General features: G+C 40.1%; 1 protein-coding gene across 5 annotated transcripts in view; it reads right to left on the bottom strand.

The window, feature by feature from the left end:
- Positions 1 to 18,991, bottom strand: part of usp47 (ubiquitin specific peptidase 47) — a 229,929-nt gene that overhangs the window by 124,970 nt on the left and 85,968 nt on the right. For 4 of the 5 annotated variants that reach the window (XM_072272897.1, XM_072272899.1, XM_072272896.1 and 1 more), the window contains one exon: positions 15,969 to 16,119. In XM_072272897.1, coding sequence (XP_072128998.1) covers positions 15,969 to 16,119 — 151 coding nt within the window. Of the gene's footprint in view, positions 1 to 11,484; positions 11,631 to 15,968; positions 16,120 to 18,991 lie in introns of those variants that run through there. The other variant, XM_072272900.1, reaches the window with a different exon arrangement.

An 18,991-nucleotide genomic window follows, 5' to 3' on the forward strand; every position in this document is an offset into this window, starting at 1 on the left:
TGGAGGAAACCTATATGGTCATAGGGAGAATGTACAAACTCCTTACAGGCAGCAGTGGGAATTGAACCCTGATCTTATAGTAGGAATTGAACCCCAATCTTAAAGCTGGCACTGTAAAGTGTTACACTAACCACTATGCTCAGAATGGATAGTATTTAGTTTCTTCTTCACTAGATCATAAAGATCCCCATGTTACTGAACAAACCTGCCTCCTAGAGAAACCCACTCTTGTCAGAGGGTCATTTCAGAGAGATATAACCCTACGAAGACATTTACCATCAAAAAGAAGATAGAGCCCAGAAGAGGGAGGAGGCCACAGGAGTATTAAGAACAAAGATTAGAATTATCATTCGAAGGGTTCACTTAAACGAAAGCTTGGTCAGCCAGTATGCCCAAGCATCAGGTGAACAGCACTCAGAGTTAATCAAGGGATTAAGTTTACAGAGATGAAAGTGGATTCAGATTGATCATATGTACAGTGAAATGCGTTGCTTGTGTTAACAACCAACACACCTAAGGATGTGCTGGAGGCAGCCCGCCAGCGTCAGCACACATCAGCGCTAACACAGCATGCCCACAATGACTGGAAGTGCTTTAAACAACCAAGATTACAGATGCTAAAGATATGGATGTTTCAGAAGTATGTAAGTGCTGGTGAGGTGAGAATCACAACATGTACCCAAGGTTCTCCTTCAAGTTTGAAGCCAGGGAACAAATTTCTTTCCAAGATTTAGGAGGAGTAAAGTTCTATCTTAACTTCATCAGTCCACAGGACTTGTTTCCAAAATGCATCAGGGTTGTTTAGATGTTCCTTTGAACCTTCTGAATAGAACTTTTTGGCCACAATGAGCAAAGGTGTTTGGAGGAAAAAATGGTGCAGAATTTCATGAAAAGAACCCCTCTCCAACTGTTAGGCACGGGGGTGGATCGATCATGCTTTGGGCTTGTGTTGCAGCCAGTGGCACAGGGAACATTTACTGGTAGAGGGAAGAATGAATTCAATTAAATACTAGCAAATTCTGGAAGCAAACATTACACTGTCTGTAAAAAAGCTGAAGATGAAAAGAGGATGGCTTCTACAACAGGATAGTAATCCTAAACACACCTCAAAATCCAGAATGGACTATCTCAAGAGGCGCAAGCTGAAGGTTTTGCCATGGCCCTCATAGCCCCCTGACCTAAACATCATCAAGGATCTGTGGGATAGACCTCAAAAGAGCAGTGGATGCAAGACGGCCCAAGAATCTCACAGAACTAGAAGCCTTTTGCAAGGAAGAATGGGTGAAAATCCCCCAAACAAGAGTTGAAAGACTCTTAGCTAGCTACAGAAAGAGATAACAAGCTGTGATACTTGCCAAAGGGGGTGTTACTAAGTAATGACCATACAGGGTGCCCAAACTTTTGCTTTGGGCCCTTTTCCTGTTTTGTTATTTTGAAACTGTAAAAGATGGAAATAAAAAAGTTTTCTTGCTTAAAATATTAAAGAAATGTGTCGTCTTTATCTTTATGCCTTTTGGAAATCAGGTCTTTTACTTGCTTAGCTATTCACAGTAACAGAAATTTTGACCGGAGTGCACAAACTTTAGCATACCAGTGTATATCTTGTTGTAATTTATAGCTTTTATTACAATGTCTTGCTGCCAGCAAAACAACAAACTTCACGACATACTGTGTACCAGTGTTATGACATCTGATTCCAATTCGGAAGTAAACCCTTCCCTCACTAGATGATGCACTCACACTTTTTACAAAGACAGTACAGTCACAGAGTGTTTACAAGCCCTACTTTTAGCCACACTGCTGCAGGGAGTGATCAGCTGCTTGGACTTGAGTCCTCTAACTGAAATAAAATGAAAATTTGCATGATGCACCATCAACAAACAGGGCAGGTGCTAACCCTGTCATATTTAAACTGCATTTAAATCATTTCAAAGCAGTGAAGATTTCCTTGACAAGTTCTCTTTCCAACAATGTGCCATTTGAACATAGCACAATACAAGCCTTTTGGCCCATGATATGCCAATCATTTTAACCTACTCAACCCAAGTCTTCTTTCCAACATGTCCTTCCATTTTTCTAGCATCCATGTGCCTATCTAAGAGCTTCTTAAATGTCCCTATTGTATCTGCCTCTATCACTAATTTTGGTAGTGCATTCCACACAACCCTCCACTCCTGTGTAAAAACCTATCTCTGACATCTCCAATTACCTAAAATCATACCCCCTCATATTAGCCATTTTCACTCTGGGGAAAAAGTCCACTGACTGCCCACTCAATCTACGCCTTTTATCATCTTCTATACCTCTATCACGTCACCTCTCATCCTCCTCCACTCCAAAGAGAAAATCCCGAGCACACTCATAAAACATACTCTCTAGACCAGGCAGCATCCTAGTAAACCTCCTCTGCACCATCTCTGAAGCTTTTATGTCCTTCCTTTAATGAGCAGCCAGAACTGAACACAATACTCCAAGTGTGGTCCAACCAGGCTTTTATGGAACTGCAATATTACCCTGTGGGTCTTGAACTAAATCCCCCAACGAACAATATACAGCTTCTTAACCACCCTATCAATTTGTGGGGGGAGGGTGCATTTTTCTTTATAGTTTTATTTCAGGTTACCAATACCATTATAGATGAGGAGGAAATCCATTGGTGTGGTATATTTGAACTTTCAGTAAGACTTTAATCAGGTGCCACACCGATCATTAAACTCCCAACAAGGCTCTGGGTTGATGATTATTGAACAGAGGCAATGGTGCAAGAATTAACAGTTTATTTTCAGGTTAACACACACAAAATGCTGGAGGAATTTCAGCAGGTTGGGCTGCTTCTATGGAGAGGAATAAACAGTCAATATTTCAGGGCAAAAACCTTCATCAGCACGGTAAAGGGAGGGGGAAGATGCCAGAGTAAGGAGTTGTGGGGAGGGAAAGGAAGACAAACTTGAAAGTAATAGGTGGGGATTCTGCAGGGAGCGCTCATGGAGTGAGGTCGTCTCTCCGGCTTCGCTCCATTCCCGTTATCCTTTTTAACCTATGATCTCCTTGATTTAATCAACTTTAAGTACACCAGAAGACTTACTTTATCTCTCTGAATTACTGATTAATTGACTTCCTTTTGTCAATTGCAACTTTTGAGCTTAAAGAAATGAGTACGAGATCTAAAACCAAAGATGGGAAAGAATCTGATGGGAATGCAGGAAAGAAGAAAGGTGACTCTAAACCAACTGAATTAACTTACGAAGTTATGGTGAAGTGTTTGGAGGAAATGTTTGAGCAGCTCAAATGTTTTCAAATAATTGAAAATTATCTGAAAGTTTAACTGCTCAATTTCAACAACATCGTCAAAGCCTCAATGAAGATTTAAAATCAATCACGGCATCTTTGAAATCCCTGAATTCTGATGTTCAAAAACACGATGCAAAAGTTTCTGAGCTGGATACTAAATCTCAGAAGAGGGATACAAAAGTTGAGATCTTAGAGAAGAATCTAGCTTCGACTACTAAACAGCTCCAACAACTTAAATCCAAAGTTATTGATCTTGAGAATTGATCGAGAAGACAAAATTTACGTTTAATTGGCTTACCCGAGGACGTTGAGGTTGGAGATCCTGTAATATTCTTTGCTCAACTTTTAAAGGATTCGTTCGGTTCAGTTTTTCCCAACGATCCTCCATTACTCGACCGCACCCATCGTATACCGTGGGTAAAGTCGGCAGCGGCTTTTTCCAAACTCAGACCAGTTATTCTTCGTTTCCATTATGTTAATGTTAAAGAACAACTTCTCCAGATCGCTCGTCGACAAGGGATGATCAAGTATCGTCAGCATTCCTTCAGGATAGTTCAAGACTACAGTCCTGAAGTGATGAAGGAACGACTGACTTTTAAACCTTTAATGTCGGAATGCTATCAAAAATATCTCAAACCGGCACTACTGTACCCTGCATGACTCAGAATCTCTCTTCCCGATGGAAATCGTCGTGTCTTCCACTCTACAACTGCCGCTCGAAGCTTTTTGGATGATAATTTCCCATCGGATACAGACACCCTCTCTTAATTTGTGTCTGGTGCTTCCAGCACCAATCTTTTTTTTTTCTCTCTCTGGTTTTTTTCTTCAAAATAAACCTTCTACTACTGTGCGATGAAGGTTTTTTATAAGTCTAAGATTTTTGTTCTTTGTTTATTACTATAGTGATTATTCTATAATTTATATAGAATATTTATCTTCTGTGAATAACATCATTTTCCCTTAGTTTGTTTTAACTTATCCTAATCATTATCAATAACTTATCATTATTACTAATGATCCGATCCGACGGTCATTTGTAGTTATATGTTTCCTATTTTTGATTTTTGCATAATTAAAATGGCCACTTGTCTTTCTTTTTCTATAATCTTTGTTTTTTTTTCGGGACGCCATGTTCTTATGCTTCTTCTTCCCATAATCCATTTTTCTTATTTTGGAAGCGATTTTTTATTTACTCGCTTATAATTAACTAATTATATGCATTGATACTGTTTTTTTTATTTCATATATTTTAGTAATTTTTACTATGGAGACTAATTTACAATACTGTTTATTTTTCACATATATTAGTCTTCGGGAGGTCACTTATTTAACATATATTTTTGGAGTTGCCCACTGCAGAAATGGGGTTAAAGTTAGTATTAGTTAGTGCTTTCTTCAGCCTTTTCTGGCTTAGTTCGGGTTTCTACTTGGGGTTGGGGGAGGGGGTTGTCTTTTTCTTTTTTAATTTTTTCTATTGGGCTGATTCAGAACTACAAAGTTGTCCCCAGTGTCGAGATTTCCGGTTCCTCTCTAATCATGTATTCCTCTTCCGATTTCATGAACTCACATTATGGTTAACCCCTTACTTACCAAAGGGTTAATTTTTAGTTATGGCTCATTCTATTAATTTTGTCTCTTGGAATACAAATGGTTTAAACCATCCAATAAAACGGAAAAAGATTTTCAAAGTATTCCAAAGACTGAATGCTCATATTATCTTTGCTCAAGAGACTCATGTAAGGAAAGAGGACAGTCAACTCTTCTTTAAGTTTTGGAAAGAAGAACAATACCATTCAAATGCTCAAGCCAAAATTAAAGGCGTTTCAATTTTTATTGATCCCTCAATTACATTTATTCATCAAGACATTATTTCAGATCCTAATGGCAGATTTCTGTTAATTACGGGGGTACTTTTTAATAAAAAGGTCGCTATGGTTAATGTTTACGCTCCGAATGTGGATTATCCTGAATTCTTTAAACACTTACTCACTTCCTTTCCTAATTTAAACGAGTATATGTTGATAATGGGCGGTGATTTTAATTTATGTTTGAATCCCATGTTGGATAGATCCATAAGTAGTCCGGCTTTACCGAATAAGTCGGCTACTATTATTAACTCTTTTATGTTGGATGCTGGGATTTCAGAAATTTGGAGATTTCTACATCCAAATGATAAGGAATTCTCCTTTTTTCACATGTACATCGTTCTTTTTCCCGAATTGATTATTTCCTGATTGACTCTCGTTTGATTCCATATGTAGTTGATTGTAATTATGACATTATTGCTATTTCAGATCATGCTCCATTGAAACTTTCCATCAAGTTAATGGATACCTTTTGTACTACCAGACAATGGCGATTTAACCCTAGTTTGCTTCAAGATCAGGACTTTGTCAAATTTATAAAGGAGCAGATTGATTTCTTCTTTTCAACTAATACTATGGAAGAAGTTTCCAACGGAACTGTTTGGGACGCCTTTAAAGCTTATATCCATGGTCAGATTATTTCCTATTCGGCTGGTTTGAAAAGACGTATTAACAATGAAATACTTCTGTTGGTTGATAAAATTAAAGAAGTCGATAAAAAATATGCCATTTTTCCCAGTAAGGAGCTGTACAAACACAGAGTTGAACTCCAATTGGAACATAGCTTATTATTAACATCCTCGATCGAAAATCAATTAATGAGAACTAGAAGTGATTTTTATATTCATAGTGATAAATCGGGTAAATTACTGGCTAACCAATTGAAATTTGATTCGGTTAAACGTCAATTTACTAAGATCCGCAAACAGGATGATACTTTCACAGTTGATCATGTTGGGATAAACCAAACCTTTCAAGAATCTTATACCTCTTTATATCACTCTGATTTTCCTCATGATTCTAATTTCACGCATGATTTTTTAAGTAAATTGAGTTTTCCGAAACTATCTCCCGAAGATTGCCTATCATTAGAAACTTCCATTTCAGAGGAAGAAATAATAACTGCGATCTCATCATTGAATTCCGGTAAAGCACCCGGTCCCGATGGGTTTACAGTGGAATTTTTTAAATTTTTTTCCTCCATTCTTTCTTCTAAGTTGTCTAGAATATTTAAGGAAGCAATCAGTTTAGGTAAATTACCACAATCGTTTTATGAAGCCTCTATTTCCTTAATTCTTAAAAAGAATAAAGATCCTACGGATTGTGCATCATACAGACCGATATCTCTTCCGAATGTAGATTCAAAAATTTTTTCAAAAATTCTAGCTACTAGACTGGAGAAGGTGTTACCTCAAATTATTTCCATGGATCAAACCAGACTTATTAAAAATCGCTATTCATCCTTTAATATTAGGAGGTTAATGAATATTGTTTACACCCCCTCATTTACTACCCCGGAATGTATTATCTCATTAGATGCTGAGAAAGCCTTTGACAGAGTTGAATGGCCTTATTTATTTAATGTTCTTGAGAAATTTAATTTTAATTTGACATTTATATCTTGGATTAAATTGTTATATTACTCCCCGGTAGCCTCGGTTTGTACAAATAATTATAGATCTCCTTTTTTTCGTCTTTTTCGTGGTACTAGGCAAGGTTGCCCTCTTAGTCCTTTACTATTTAATATTGCTCTTGAACCTTTAGCAATTGCTATTCGTGACTCGCCAAATATTGTTGGTATTACCCGTGGAAACGAAATACATAAATTATCATTATATGCAGATGATTTGTTGTTATATCTCTAACCCGGAGAAGTCAATTCCTGCTATCTTAGATCTGTTAGCTCAATTTAGTAACTTCTCTGGTTACAAATTGAATCTTAGTAACAGTGAATTATTCCCTTTAAATAAGCATGTACCTATTTATGGACGTTTACCATTTAAATTGGTTACTGATTCATTTATATATTTAGGGATAACAATTACGAAAAAATATAAAGATTTATATAAAGCTAATTTTTTACCTTTAATTGATCAGATTAAACTTTTATTTACCAAATGGTCCCCAATCTCTTTGTCTTTGATTGGTCGGATTAATGCTATTAAGATGAACATTTTGCCCAAATTTTTGTATATATTCCAATCGGTTCCAATTTTTATCCCAAAATCTTTTTTTGATAACGTAGATTCAAAAATTTCCTCATATATCTGGCAGAATAAAAATCCTAGGTTAGGTAAAAGATATCTACAGAAATCTAAAAAGGAGGGGGGGCTCACCCTCCCAAATTTTAGATTCTATTATTGGGCAATTAATATTCGATATTTAAAATTTTGGCTACAAGATTTGGACGCATCCTTAAACCCTCATTGGGTAAATCTTGAATCTAATTCATTACAAGGGTTTTCCTTGGGTTCGGTTTTAGGAACTTTACTTCCTTTTACTTCTTTTAAATCATATAAACAAATGAACAACCCAATAGTTAAGCATACTTTACGTATATGGTTTCAATTCTGAAGATTTTTTGGGTTTAATCAATTTATTCTAGCAAGTCCCATTATATCAAATTTTCTTTTTCAACCTTCCACGATGGATCAAGCTTACTTTGATTGGAAAACCAAAGGTAGAATATCTTTTCGCGATCTATTCTTGGATAACTGTTTTATGTCTTTTGATCAACTCTCTAATAAATATAACTTACCCAGATCTCACTTTTTTAGATATTTACAGATTAGAAACTTTTTAATTACTGTCTCTCCTAATTTTCCACACCCATATCCAATGGACACTTTGGAAAAAATCTTAGATTTAAATCTTTCTCAGAAAGGTGTAATAGCAATTATATATAATATAATTATGAATCTATGTCCTGATGCCTCTAATAAAATTAAAGCTGACTGGGAAGGAGAACTTGAGATTAATATACCGACTGAAAAATGGGAAAAAATTCTTCAGTTGGTGAATTCATCCTCTGTATGTGCTAAGCATAGGTTGATACAGTTTAAAGTAGTCCACAGGGCTCATATGTCCAAAGATAAACTATCTCGTTATTACTCTTATATTAATCCAATATGTGACAGATGCCATTCTGAGATTGCTTCTTTAACCCATATGTTTTGGTCATGTCCCTTGTTGGAGAAATATTGGAAAGATATTTTTGATATTATTTCGACGGTCCTAAATATAGACTTACAACCTCATCCAATTACTGCTATCTTTGGACTACCAATGATGGACTTAAATAATTTAACCTCTTTATCACGAAGGATGATTGCATTTCTTACTTTAATAGCTAGAAGGTCCATTTTGTTGAATTGGAAAGAGATCAACCCTCCTACTGTATTTCATTGGTTTTCACAAACTATGGTGTGTTTGAATTTGGAGAAAATTAGAAGTGCAGTTTATGACCCTTCTATTAAGTTTGAAAAAACTTGGAGGCCATTTATTCAGCATTTTCATTTGATGTAATTTGATCATTTCCAAACTTGTTTTATTTCTCTGTACTGTTGTTGGAGGGGAATGGAGTCGTCGACACTGAGGTTTTCTTCTTTTCCATTTTCAAGTTGTTAGTTTTGCCCAAGTCTTTTAGTTTAGTTGATTAATTTTTTTTCTTTGGGGATGGGTTTTTTTTTTGTTTTTCTTTTCTTTCCTTTTTTTTTTGCTTTGTATTATTCGTGATTAGTTCTACATGCATGGGAGCTTTGTTAATTTCTACTATTTGGTTTTGCAATTACTTTTTTTAAGTGTAACAATATATCTCATTATCTGTAATATTGCTATGTTCTGTTTCTGTATTCTGAAATTAATAAAAAGATTGAGAAAGAAAGAAAGTAATAGGTGCAGTCAGGTGGGTGGGGGAAGGGGGTGAAATAAGAAACTGGGAGGTGATTAAGTGGGAAAGAAAGCTGGAGAAGGAGGAATCGGATAGGAGAAGAGAGTGGACCTTGGGAAAAAGGAAGGAGGAGGGGCACCAGGGGGAGGTGATAGGCAGGTGAGGAAAAAGATAAGATGTCAGAGTGGGGAATTGAAGAACAGGGAATGGGGATGGGAAAAAGGATTACAAAAAGTTGGAGAAATTGATGTTCATACCATCAGGTTGGAGGCTACCTAAACGGTATGAGGTGCTGGTCCTCTGACCTAAGAGTGACCTCAACATGACAGAAGAGGAGGCCGTGGACCAACATCTCAGAATGGGCATGGTAATTGGAACTGAAATGGTTGGCCACCAGGAAATCCTGCTTGACACCCTCTAGGTTGCGAGGTTATGTTCAATGGACCTGACTGTTCACAATTGCTGGATGAATAGGTGAAGTACAACTTATCCAAATTCATTCATGAATCGAGCTGGGTGGCAGTGTCCTGAGAGTCACTGCAGAAAGGTCTCAAGAAGATCTGGATAGGCTAAGTGAATGGTGCATGGAATCTAATGTGAAAAAAATGAAAGGTTATGCACTTTGATAGAAGGGTCAGATTTTATTATAAAGGAAGCATTGAAGGTGAGTGTCCAGGTTCAGAAAGCAAAGCATTAGCAATTCAGCGTCCCGTCTGAGGGTCAATATCAAAGGCTGGAACCTAAAGGTCGATTTGAAGTCCTGAAATCAAAGCCTAAGGGCTGATGCCTGGAGACTAGAGGCACAGAGGCCTGTCTTGGAGTTGGAAGACTGTGTGTGCAGGTGGATGGGGAGGAAGGAAAGGGGCTTGTTTTGTCAAGCTGAGACCACCTTCATGGTGGAGGAACAACATTTTATATTCCATCTGGGTAGCCTCCAACCTGATAGCATGAATATCAATTTCACCTTCTGGTTAAAAAAAAAAAATCTCTTCTTTCCTCTCCCTCCTCTTCTCTCTTGTCTATCATCTGTCCATGTCCCCCTCTTCCTTCCCTTTCTCCTATGGTCCATTCTCCTCTATCAAGATTCCTTCTACTCCAGCCCTTTAACTTTCCTACCCAATTGGCTTCACCTATCACTTAGCTGACGCAGCTGGTGGCGTAGTGGCATCAGTGCCGGACTTTGGGACGAAAGGTCCCGAGTTCGAATCCAGCAGGCTCCCCTGCACGCTTTCCATTCATGCTGGGTTACGAGCTGGTGATCTCTTTGGAAACTCAACCGGCAGAAGGCAATGGCAAACCACCGCTGTAACGCGGATCCCCACTACGCCAGGAGGCGTGGAGGGAAATCGTCTGCTAACCTGCGACGTACCTTTCTTTTCCTATCACTTAGCTATCCCTCAGCAGGCCAGGCAGCATCTAGAGAAAAGAGTAAACATCAGTCCTGATGAAGGGTCTCGGTCCGAAATATCGACAGTTTACTGTTCTCCATAGATGCTGTCTGGCCTGCTGAGTTCCTCCAGTGTCTTGTGGGTGTTGCTTTTGTTCTGTTATTATTGCTTTGTTGATTGTGTTCTGTGTCGCTCTGCTGAGCATTGTGGGAATGCTATGTAGCCACAGGAATGTACGGCGATATTTGCTAGCTGTCCCAAGCACGTCCTTGGGTGAGTTGGTTATTAATACAACTGACACATTTCACTGTACGTGTGATAAATAAATGAATTGGAGTCTTTATTGAAGGAGTACAAAGATACTGATGTCCCTCTCTAACCAAAAAAAGTGCTAGTCCAATATCTAGAATATTATGCACAAGTGTGATCTCCCATGAAAGGGGCAAGAACAAGAAATGTTATCTGAGATTGGACTATTTATCCTTTCGGAGAAAATAAATACTTGTGAATTTAGGTAAACTCAAAGTGACTTCAATGGGCACCCCGGTTTCATAGTGGTTAGCACAACATTATTACCGCTCAGACGTCAGAGTTCAATTTTTGCATCCTCTGTAAAGAATGTGTACATCCTTCCTGTGGAATGTATGAGTTTTCCCTGGGTGCTCTGGTTTCCAAAGACCTACCGGGTGGTGGGTTAATTGGCCACTGTGATTAGATGAGGGTTAATTGGTTTGTCAGGAGTCACTGGGGCAGTAGGGCTCGAAGGGCCAGAAGCACCAATTCCATGCTGTGTTGCTAAATAAAAATAACGAAAATAAATAAGTAAATGAAGCAAACAGGATTCTTACTGGCCTTGGTAAGATTTATGTTTCCCTGTGCAGGCCTAGAAGTGAGCTTCACAGGATGAAAAGGTCAGCCATTCAGGACAATGTAGAACTATATTACCAAAAGGACAGCAACTCTAAGGAATTCTTTACATGGGGTGTGACAGCTCAGAGCTCAGTCACTAGCAGAAGAAATGGGTGTAGGATTAGTGCAGAAAGTTGCTTACCGTGGGTTTACTCCTGCCAAACCATCGGTGTGTAAAAAACACATCTTTGATCTTGAAAAAGGATCAAGTGCTTTCCCAGCGTATATGACGCATAAACTCTTCTATGACTTCCAGCCGGGTTCAGGGGTCAATTTTAACCGGCGTTTCAATGACTAACTTCGCCACCTTCATCAGGGATGATACCTAGGCACGTCTAGTCCGATGGCATATATACCCCCATCATTGTCCCTCCTAATTGGTTGAGGACTAACCAATCAGGCTCTGCTGTATAGAGAATAACAGTTTCATCAGAGAATAAGAATTTTAACAAAGATGAAGGTCTTGCTCTAAGTAAGAACTGGAATATAATTGTAAACAAGGTGGGACAACAGGAACCTGATTGGTTGAGGACGAACCGATTTTGTTTCTTTAATTTTTTTTCCCCATCTTTCCTGCCTGTACACTCTAGCCTTCCCCATGTCCTTGAAATAGCTTGATAAAAAAATGAGCACTTGGTTCGCACATTTGAAGGCACTGGGAACCGATAAAGAAACACTGCAAATACACACTGAGCCAGGAAGCATCCTCAGAGAGAAGAACATTTAAATGTAGTGCTTCATTGCAAATGGAATTTTCTGATGAAAGTTCATTTGTGGAACAGAAACATTATTTCTTTCCCTGCTGATGCCATCCGATCTGTTAAGTACACACTATGCACTACAAGCATTTTTTAACTATAAACTTATTTATGGTAATACTTTGTTTTGTGTGCTGTGTGTGGTACACGTTTTGTGAGTGAATCGTGGTCCGGAAAAACGTTGGTTCACTTGGTTGTATACAGTATTGTGCAAAAGTCTTTGGCACATATATAGTTAGGGTGCCTAAGGCTTCAGCAAAGTACTATACTTGTCAAGGTGGAGCACAGAGCGGGTTTGTAAATCCAGCGGGTGCAAAGGATGTTGGGAATGGCAAGGGTGGAGTGCCATGGGAAGGATGTGGAATAGGTGGCAGAGATGAGTGCCAGGGGTGGGGCGTAGCATAGGTACAGGCACACCCAGCCCTGAGATACCGGGGCAGGTCAGTTGATTCCAAACAAGATTATTGATCATTAAAAATGTCTCTCTGGTGCTCCTCACTCCTTCCCCTTCCCAAACCATGATTCCTCTCTCCCTGCACCCCCTTCCCACTCTCAGTCAACAATAGGAACCCAGATCAGAATCATAGCACATAGAAATCTACAGCACATGAGACACCCTTCGGCCCACAATGCTGTGCCAACCAGGTAACCTACTCCAGAGTTTCCCTACTGCACAGCCCTCTATTTTTCTAAGCTCCATGTACCTACGAATCTCTTAAAAAGACCCTATTGTATCCTTCTCTACCACCATCGCTGGCAGTGCATTCCATCTACCCACCGTGCTCTGTGTGAAAAACTTGCCTCCGACATCCGCCCTGTACCTACTTCCAAGCACCTCACAACTACGACCCCTCATGTTAGCTATTTCAGCCCTGGAAAAAAGTCTCTGACTCTCTGCACGATCAATGCCTCTCATCATCTTATACACCTCTATCAGGTCACCTCTCATACTCTGTTGCTCTAAGAAGAAAAGGCCAAGTACACTCAACCTATTCTTATAAGGCATGCTCTCCAATCCAGGCAACATCCTTGTAAATCTCCTCTGCACCATCTCTATAGTATCAACATCCTTCCTGTAGTGAGGTGACCAGAACTGAACACAGTACACCAAGTGGGGTCTAACTAAGGTCTTATATAGCTGTAACATTACCTTACAGCTCTTGAGTTCAATCCCACAACTGATGAAGGCCAACACATCATACGCCTTCTTTGAGTAGCGCAGCAGCTTTGAGTGTCCTATCGGCACAGACCCCAAGATCTCGCTGATCCTGCACACTGCTGATAGTCTTTTCTGTCTTCAAATTTGACCTACCAAAATGAACCACTTCACACTCATCTGGGTTGAAGTCCATCTGCCACTTCTCAGCCCAGTTCTGCATCTTATCAATTACCCGCTGTAACCTGACAACCCTCCAGACTACCCACAACACCCCCAACTTTTGTGTCATTAGCAAATTTACTAATCCACCTTTCTACTTCCTCATCTAGGTCATTTATAAAAATCCCAAAGAGGAGGGATCTCAGATCAGATCCCTGCAGAACACCACTGGTCACCGACATCCATGCAGAATATGAACCATCTACAACCACCATTTGCCTTCTGTGGGCAAGCCAATTCTGGATCCACAAAGCAAGGTCTCCTTGGATCCCATGCCTCATTACTTCCTGAATGAGCCTTGCATGGGGACCATTATCAAATGCTTACAAGTTTATAGGTTTATCATTCACAAATGTCATGAAACTTGACTTTTCCTTTTCTTACAGCAGCAGTACAGTGCAATTCATAAAATTACGACGTGTTCTACATTTTTTTTATTTATATGTTAAATACACACACACACGCCTTACACTTTTGCACAGTACTGTATATATGTACAATCAGATGACAATAAACTTGAACTTTGAAACAAAGAAGCACACCAACCAGTTATACAGAGTAAAAATGGAGGTGAGAGTTGATATTGAACCATTGGAAAATGATGCTGGTGCAGTAGTAATTGGGGACAAAGTAATGTCAGATAAACTTAATGGGTACTTTGCATTAGTGTTCACCGTGGAAGACACAAGCAGTGTAACCAGAGATCTGTGAGTGCCAGGGAGCAGGAGTGAATGCCATTCTGATTACAAAGGAAAAAGTACCAGGCAAACTCAAAGCTCTTAAGGTGGATAGTCAGGTGGATTGCATTCCAGAGTCCTGAGAGAGGTTGCTGAAGAACAGAAGCACTGGTCATGATCTTTCAAAGAATCACTTGATCCTGGCATGGTTCCAGAGATCAAGATTGCAAATGTCACTCCACTCTAAGAAGGGAGGAAAGCAAAAGAAAGGACATGATAGGCTAGTTGGCCTAACCTTAAGAGGTTGGGAAAGTGTTGGAGTCCATTACCAAGGATGAGGTTTCAGGGTACTTGGAAAATGATAATAAAATAAGTCAAAGTCAGCATGGTTTCTATTAAGGGAAATCTTGCCTGACAATTTTGTTAGAGCTCTTCAAGGAAGCAACAAATAGGATGCAGAGAGGAGAGGAGGTGGATGTTTTTTACTTGGATTTTCAGAAGGCATTTGTTAAGGTGCCACACGAGGCTGCGAGTGGGAATAAAGGGGACTTTTTCTGGTTGTCTGCCAGTGACTAGTGCTGTTCCTCAGGGGTCAGTATTGGGACTGCTACTCTGCACATTGTTTGTCAAAGATTCAGATAATGGAATTGATGGCTTTGTGACAAAGTTTGCAGATAATACAAAGACAGATGGAGGGGTAGGTAGTGCCGAGGAAGCAATGCAACCGTAGCAGGATTTAGACAGATTGGAAGAATGGGCAAAAAAGTGGCAGATAGATTACAGTGTTGGGAAATGTATGATAATACATTTTGGTAAAAGGAACAATAGTGCAGGCTGATATCTAAACCGGGAGAAAATTCAAACATCAGAGGTGCACAGAGACTGAAGAACCCTCATGCAAGACACCCAGAAGGTTAATTTACAGGTTGGGTCTGTGGTAACAAAGACAAATGCAATGTTGGCATTTATTTCAAGTGGAATAGAATATCAAATCAAGGAAATAATGCTGAGGTCTTATAAGATACTAGTCAGGCTGTACTTGGAGTATTGTCAACAGTTTTGGGCCCCATATCTCAGAAATGATGTGTTGTCATTGGAGAGTGTCCAGAGCAGGTTCATGAGGATGATTCTGGGAATGAAGGGGTTAACATAACCTTAGGGCCTGTACTCACTTGAATTTAGAAGAACTGGGGGGAGGTGGAATCTCACTGAAACCTACCGAATATTGAAAGGACTAGATAGGGTGGATGTGGAGAGGATGTTTCCTATGGTGGGAGTATCCAGAGCTAGAGGGCACAGCTTTAAACTGAGGGGCGATCTTTTAGAACGAAGGTAGTGAATCCAGACAGTAGTGAATCTGTGCAATGCTCTGCCAGAGTCTGTAGTGGAGGCCAAGTCCGTGGGTTTATTTAAGGCAGTTTTGATAATTTTCTGATTGGTCAGGGCATCAAAGGATATTGCAAGAAGGTAGGAGTATGGGGTTGAGTGAGATCAGCCATGATGAAATGGCAGAGCAGACTTGAAGGGCTGAATGGCCTAATTCTATTCCTACGTCTTATGTCTAAGGTCAAGATTTTAATAGCCCAAGTACTCTCAAAGCCAAGTGATTTTTGTTTTAAAATGTGTAACAGTAGTTGCACATGGATCCTTTACATTTCCCAGAGTACTGCAGATGCGAGCACTTAGCGAATTACACGTTACTGTCATTTTTGCATTAATATTCATATTAAGTAAATAACCTCTCAGAAAACAGAGTAATGAAATAAATATAAATAGAAAGTATGATTCTAGGTAGAGGACATTGTTCACTCACCAGTTTCAGACTTTCCCAAGATGGGAGAATACGAGTAGCTGTGATTACTGTAATCTCCACAACCGACGGAGTTCTCCCTCAGTTGAGGACCAATAATCCTTTCCTGAGTGCTGAGGTCATGCCCACTGCTTTCTGCCGTGCCAGACTCATCCTGTAAAGATACACAAATCATACACAAGGCACAGTCACACTATAGAATTATGTCCCTTTACAATGGAGATTAAGATAAATTTCTTTAGCCAGAATGTGAAGGCAGGAGAATACCTCTGAATCATCAGGCTCAAAGGATTTGCTGACATAGGAGAGGGTCCAGAGAAGGCTCATGAAAATTATCTTGGGAATTAAAGGGTTAACATACGAGAAGCATTTGATGGCTCTGGGTTAGAGGAATGAGAGGGCATCACATTGAAACCTATCGTACATTGAAGGACCTAGATTGAGTGGACATAGAGAAGACGTTTCCTATAGTGGGGAAGTCTAGAACCAGAGAGTACATCTCAGAATAGAAGGACGTCCATTTAGAACAGAGATGAGAAGGAATTTCTTTAGCCAGAGGGTGGTGAATCTGTGGAATTCCTTGCTACAGATTGCCGTGGAGGCAAAGTCATGGAATATATTTAAAGCAGAGGTTGATAAGTTCTTAATTTGTCAAGGTGTCAAAAGTTACAGAGAGAAGTCAGGAGAATGGGGTTGAGAGAGATAATAAATAAAAAAAGAACTTTGACCGGCAACCTTTCTGGACATCAGAAGTTTAGAGAGGGGAGGACTTCAATCAGGTCCACTGCCCGAGGATAAAAGGCAGAAGCAAAAAAGAGCTTTGACCAGTGACCAATCGGCATTTGGAATTGATTCGTAAGAGCAAATTAAAGGAAGGCAGGGGCAAGCACAGCAGCCATCATCACAGCGACTGTCTGAGGGGACATATAGAGTGGTGATCTTGAGGCTTTAGCTGTTCAAGGCTTCTGCAAAGAGAGGCTTCAGTCAGAGAAAAAGAAAAGAAATGCTCAAGTTTTTTCCTTCTCTTCTTTATATCTGCTTAGCTAGGATAGTAGAGGTGCCGGGCAGGATAGCTGAATGCTCCTCTTGTGGGATGCCGGATGGCAGGGAGACTCCAGTGTCCCTGAGGACTACAATTGTAAGAAGTGCATCCAGCTGCAGCTTCTAACAAACCACATTAAGGAGTTGGAGCTGCAACTGGATGAACTCTAGATCATTTGGGAGGCTGAGGGGATCACAAGATGGGACATATAGAGAGGAAGTTATACCCAAGGTGCAGGACACTAGAAACTGGGTAACAGACTGGAAGGGGAAAGGGGTTAAGGAGCCAGTGCAGTGTACCCATGGCCAACCCTAACAACAGGTATATCACTTTGGATGCTGTCGGGGGTGGGGGGGGGGGGGTGACGACCTAACAGAGGTAAGTCACAGTGGTCGAGTCTCTGGCACTGAGTCTGCCTCTGTGACTCAGAGGGAAGGGGGGAGAAGAGGCACACTGTGCTGGTAGGGGTTTTGTTAGTTAAGAGAACAGACAAGGGGTTCTGTGGATAAGAACAAGATTCCCGGATGCCATGGTCAGAGATATCTTGGATCGAGTCCTGAGCAATCTTAAGTGGGAGGGTGAACAGCCAGAGGTAGTGACCCACGTAGGTACCAGTGACATGGGCAGGACAAGTGACAAGATTCTGCGTAGGGAGTTAGGTGCTAAGTTAAAGGGCAGAACCTCCAAGGTTGTGATCTCAGGATTGTTACCCGTGCCACTTGCTAGTGAAGCCAGAACTCGGAAGATTATACAGTTTAACACTGGCTAAGGAGCTGATGTAGGAGGAAGGCCATAAGATTTTTGGATTGTTGGGCTCTCTTCCAAGGAAGGTGGGAACAGTACAGAAGGAACAGTTTGCACCTGAACTGGAGGGGGGAGACAAATATCACAGCAGGAAGGTTAGTTAATGTTTCACACTCAAGTTTTAACTAGAGTTGCAGGGGGATGGGAACCAGAGTGCCATCTCACTGTGCCAGAGTTCAAAGGGCCAAGTGGCCTAATTCTGCTCCTATATCTTATGGTCTTAAATCAGCCATAATGGAATGACAGAGCAGACACAATAGGCCAAGTAGCATAATTCTGCACGAAAGTTTTATGGTCTTTATACAGTATATTTTCTTGGCCTGTAAGTGATTAAGACCATTAAAAATTTGTTGAAGGAACCCTAATTAAATTGCAATTGATAAACTCCAGCTCCTCAAATACAAAGCTGATGAAATATCCTTTCTCAATGTAAGAATTTCTCATAGCATACCAAGTACAACATCTCATTGCAGGGGAATGCAGTCATTTATCAGTTCCTGCCTCATGTCAGGTACACTTTGCTCTCTGGGTCAGCATTGGTATTAATCCAGGTACCAATTGGAAAAAGAATAGCACTGCATATTAATGTTTTTCCTCAGACTAAGGTCCATGACTTTAATTTCTCCTGCCAGAACATAGATGTGCAAGAAAAGCATATTTGATCCTTTTTCCCCTCATCTTTCCTGTCTCTACACTCAGGCATCAACAATGTTCTTGAATTAGCTCAGGAACATGTGCACCACAGTAGCATAATGGTTAGTGTGATGCCATTACAGCTCGAGGCTTTCTGTAAGGAATCTGTACGTTCTCCGTGAAACACATGGGTGAACTCCTGCTGCTCGGCTTTCCTCCTAAATTCCAAGGATATACCCACTAATAGGTTAATTGAAGCTAATTGGTCATTGCAAACAGTCCCGTGATTAGGCTTGGGTTAAATATGTGGTTTCCTGGGTGGTGAAGACCATTGGGCCAGAAGAGCCTGTTCTGCGCAGCAAAATAAATAAAAAGAATTCTCACCTGGTTTGCCCAACATGTAAACATTGCACACATTGAAAATGTTTAAGAAAATGCAGCAAGTTCTCAGTGGGTCAGGTCACACCTTCGAAAAACAGAGTTCAATGCTCCTATTAATGGCCATTGATTGGAAATGAAATCTTGCAATGAAAGATCACTGTTATGA

This window comes from Mobula birostris, chromosome 11 (genome assembly GCF_030028105.1).
Source record: "Mobula birostris isolate sMobBir1 chromosome 11, sMobBir1.hap1, whole genome shotgun sequence".
Taxonomy (NCBI): domain Eukaryota; kingdom Metazoa; phylum Chordata; class Chondrichthyes; order Myliobatiformes; family Myliobatidae; genus Mobula; species Mobula birostris.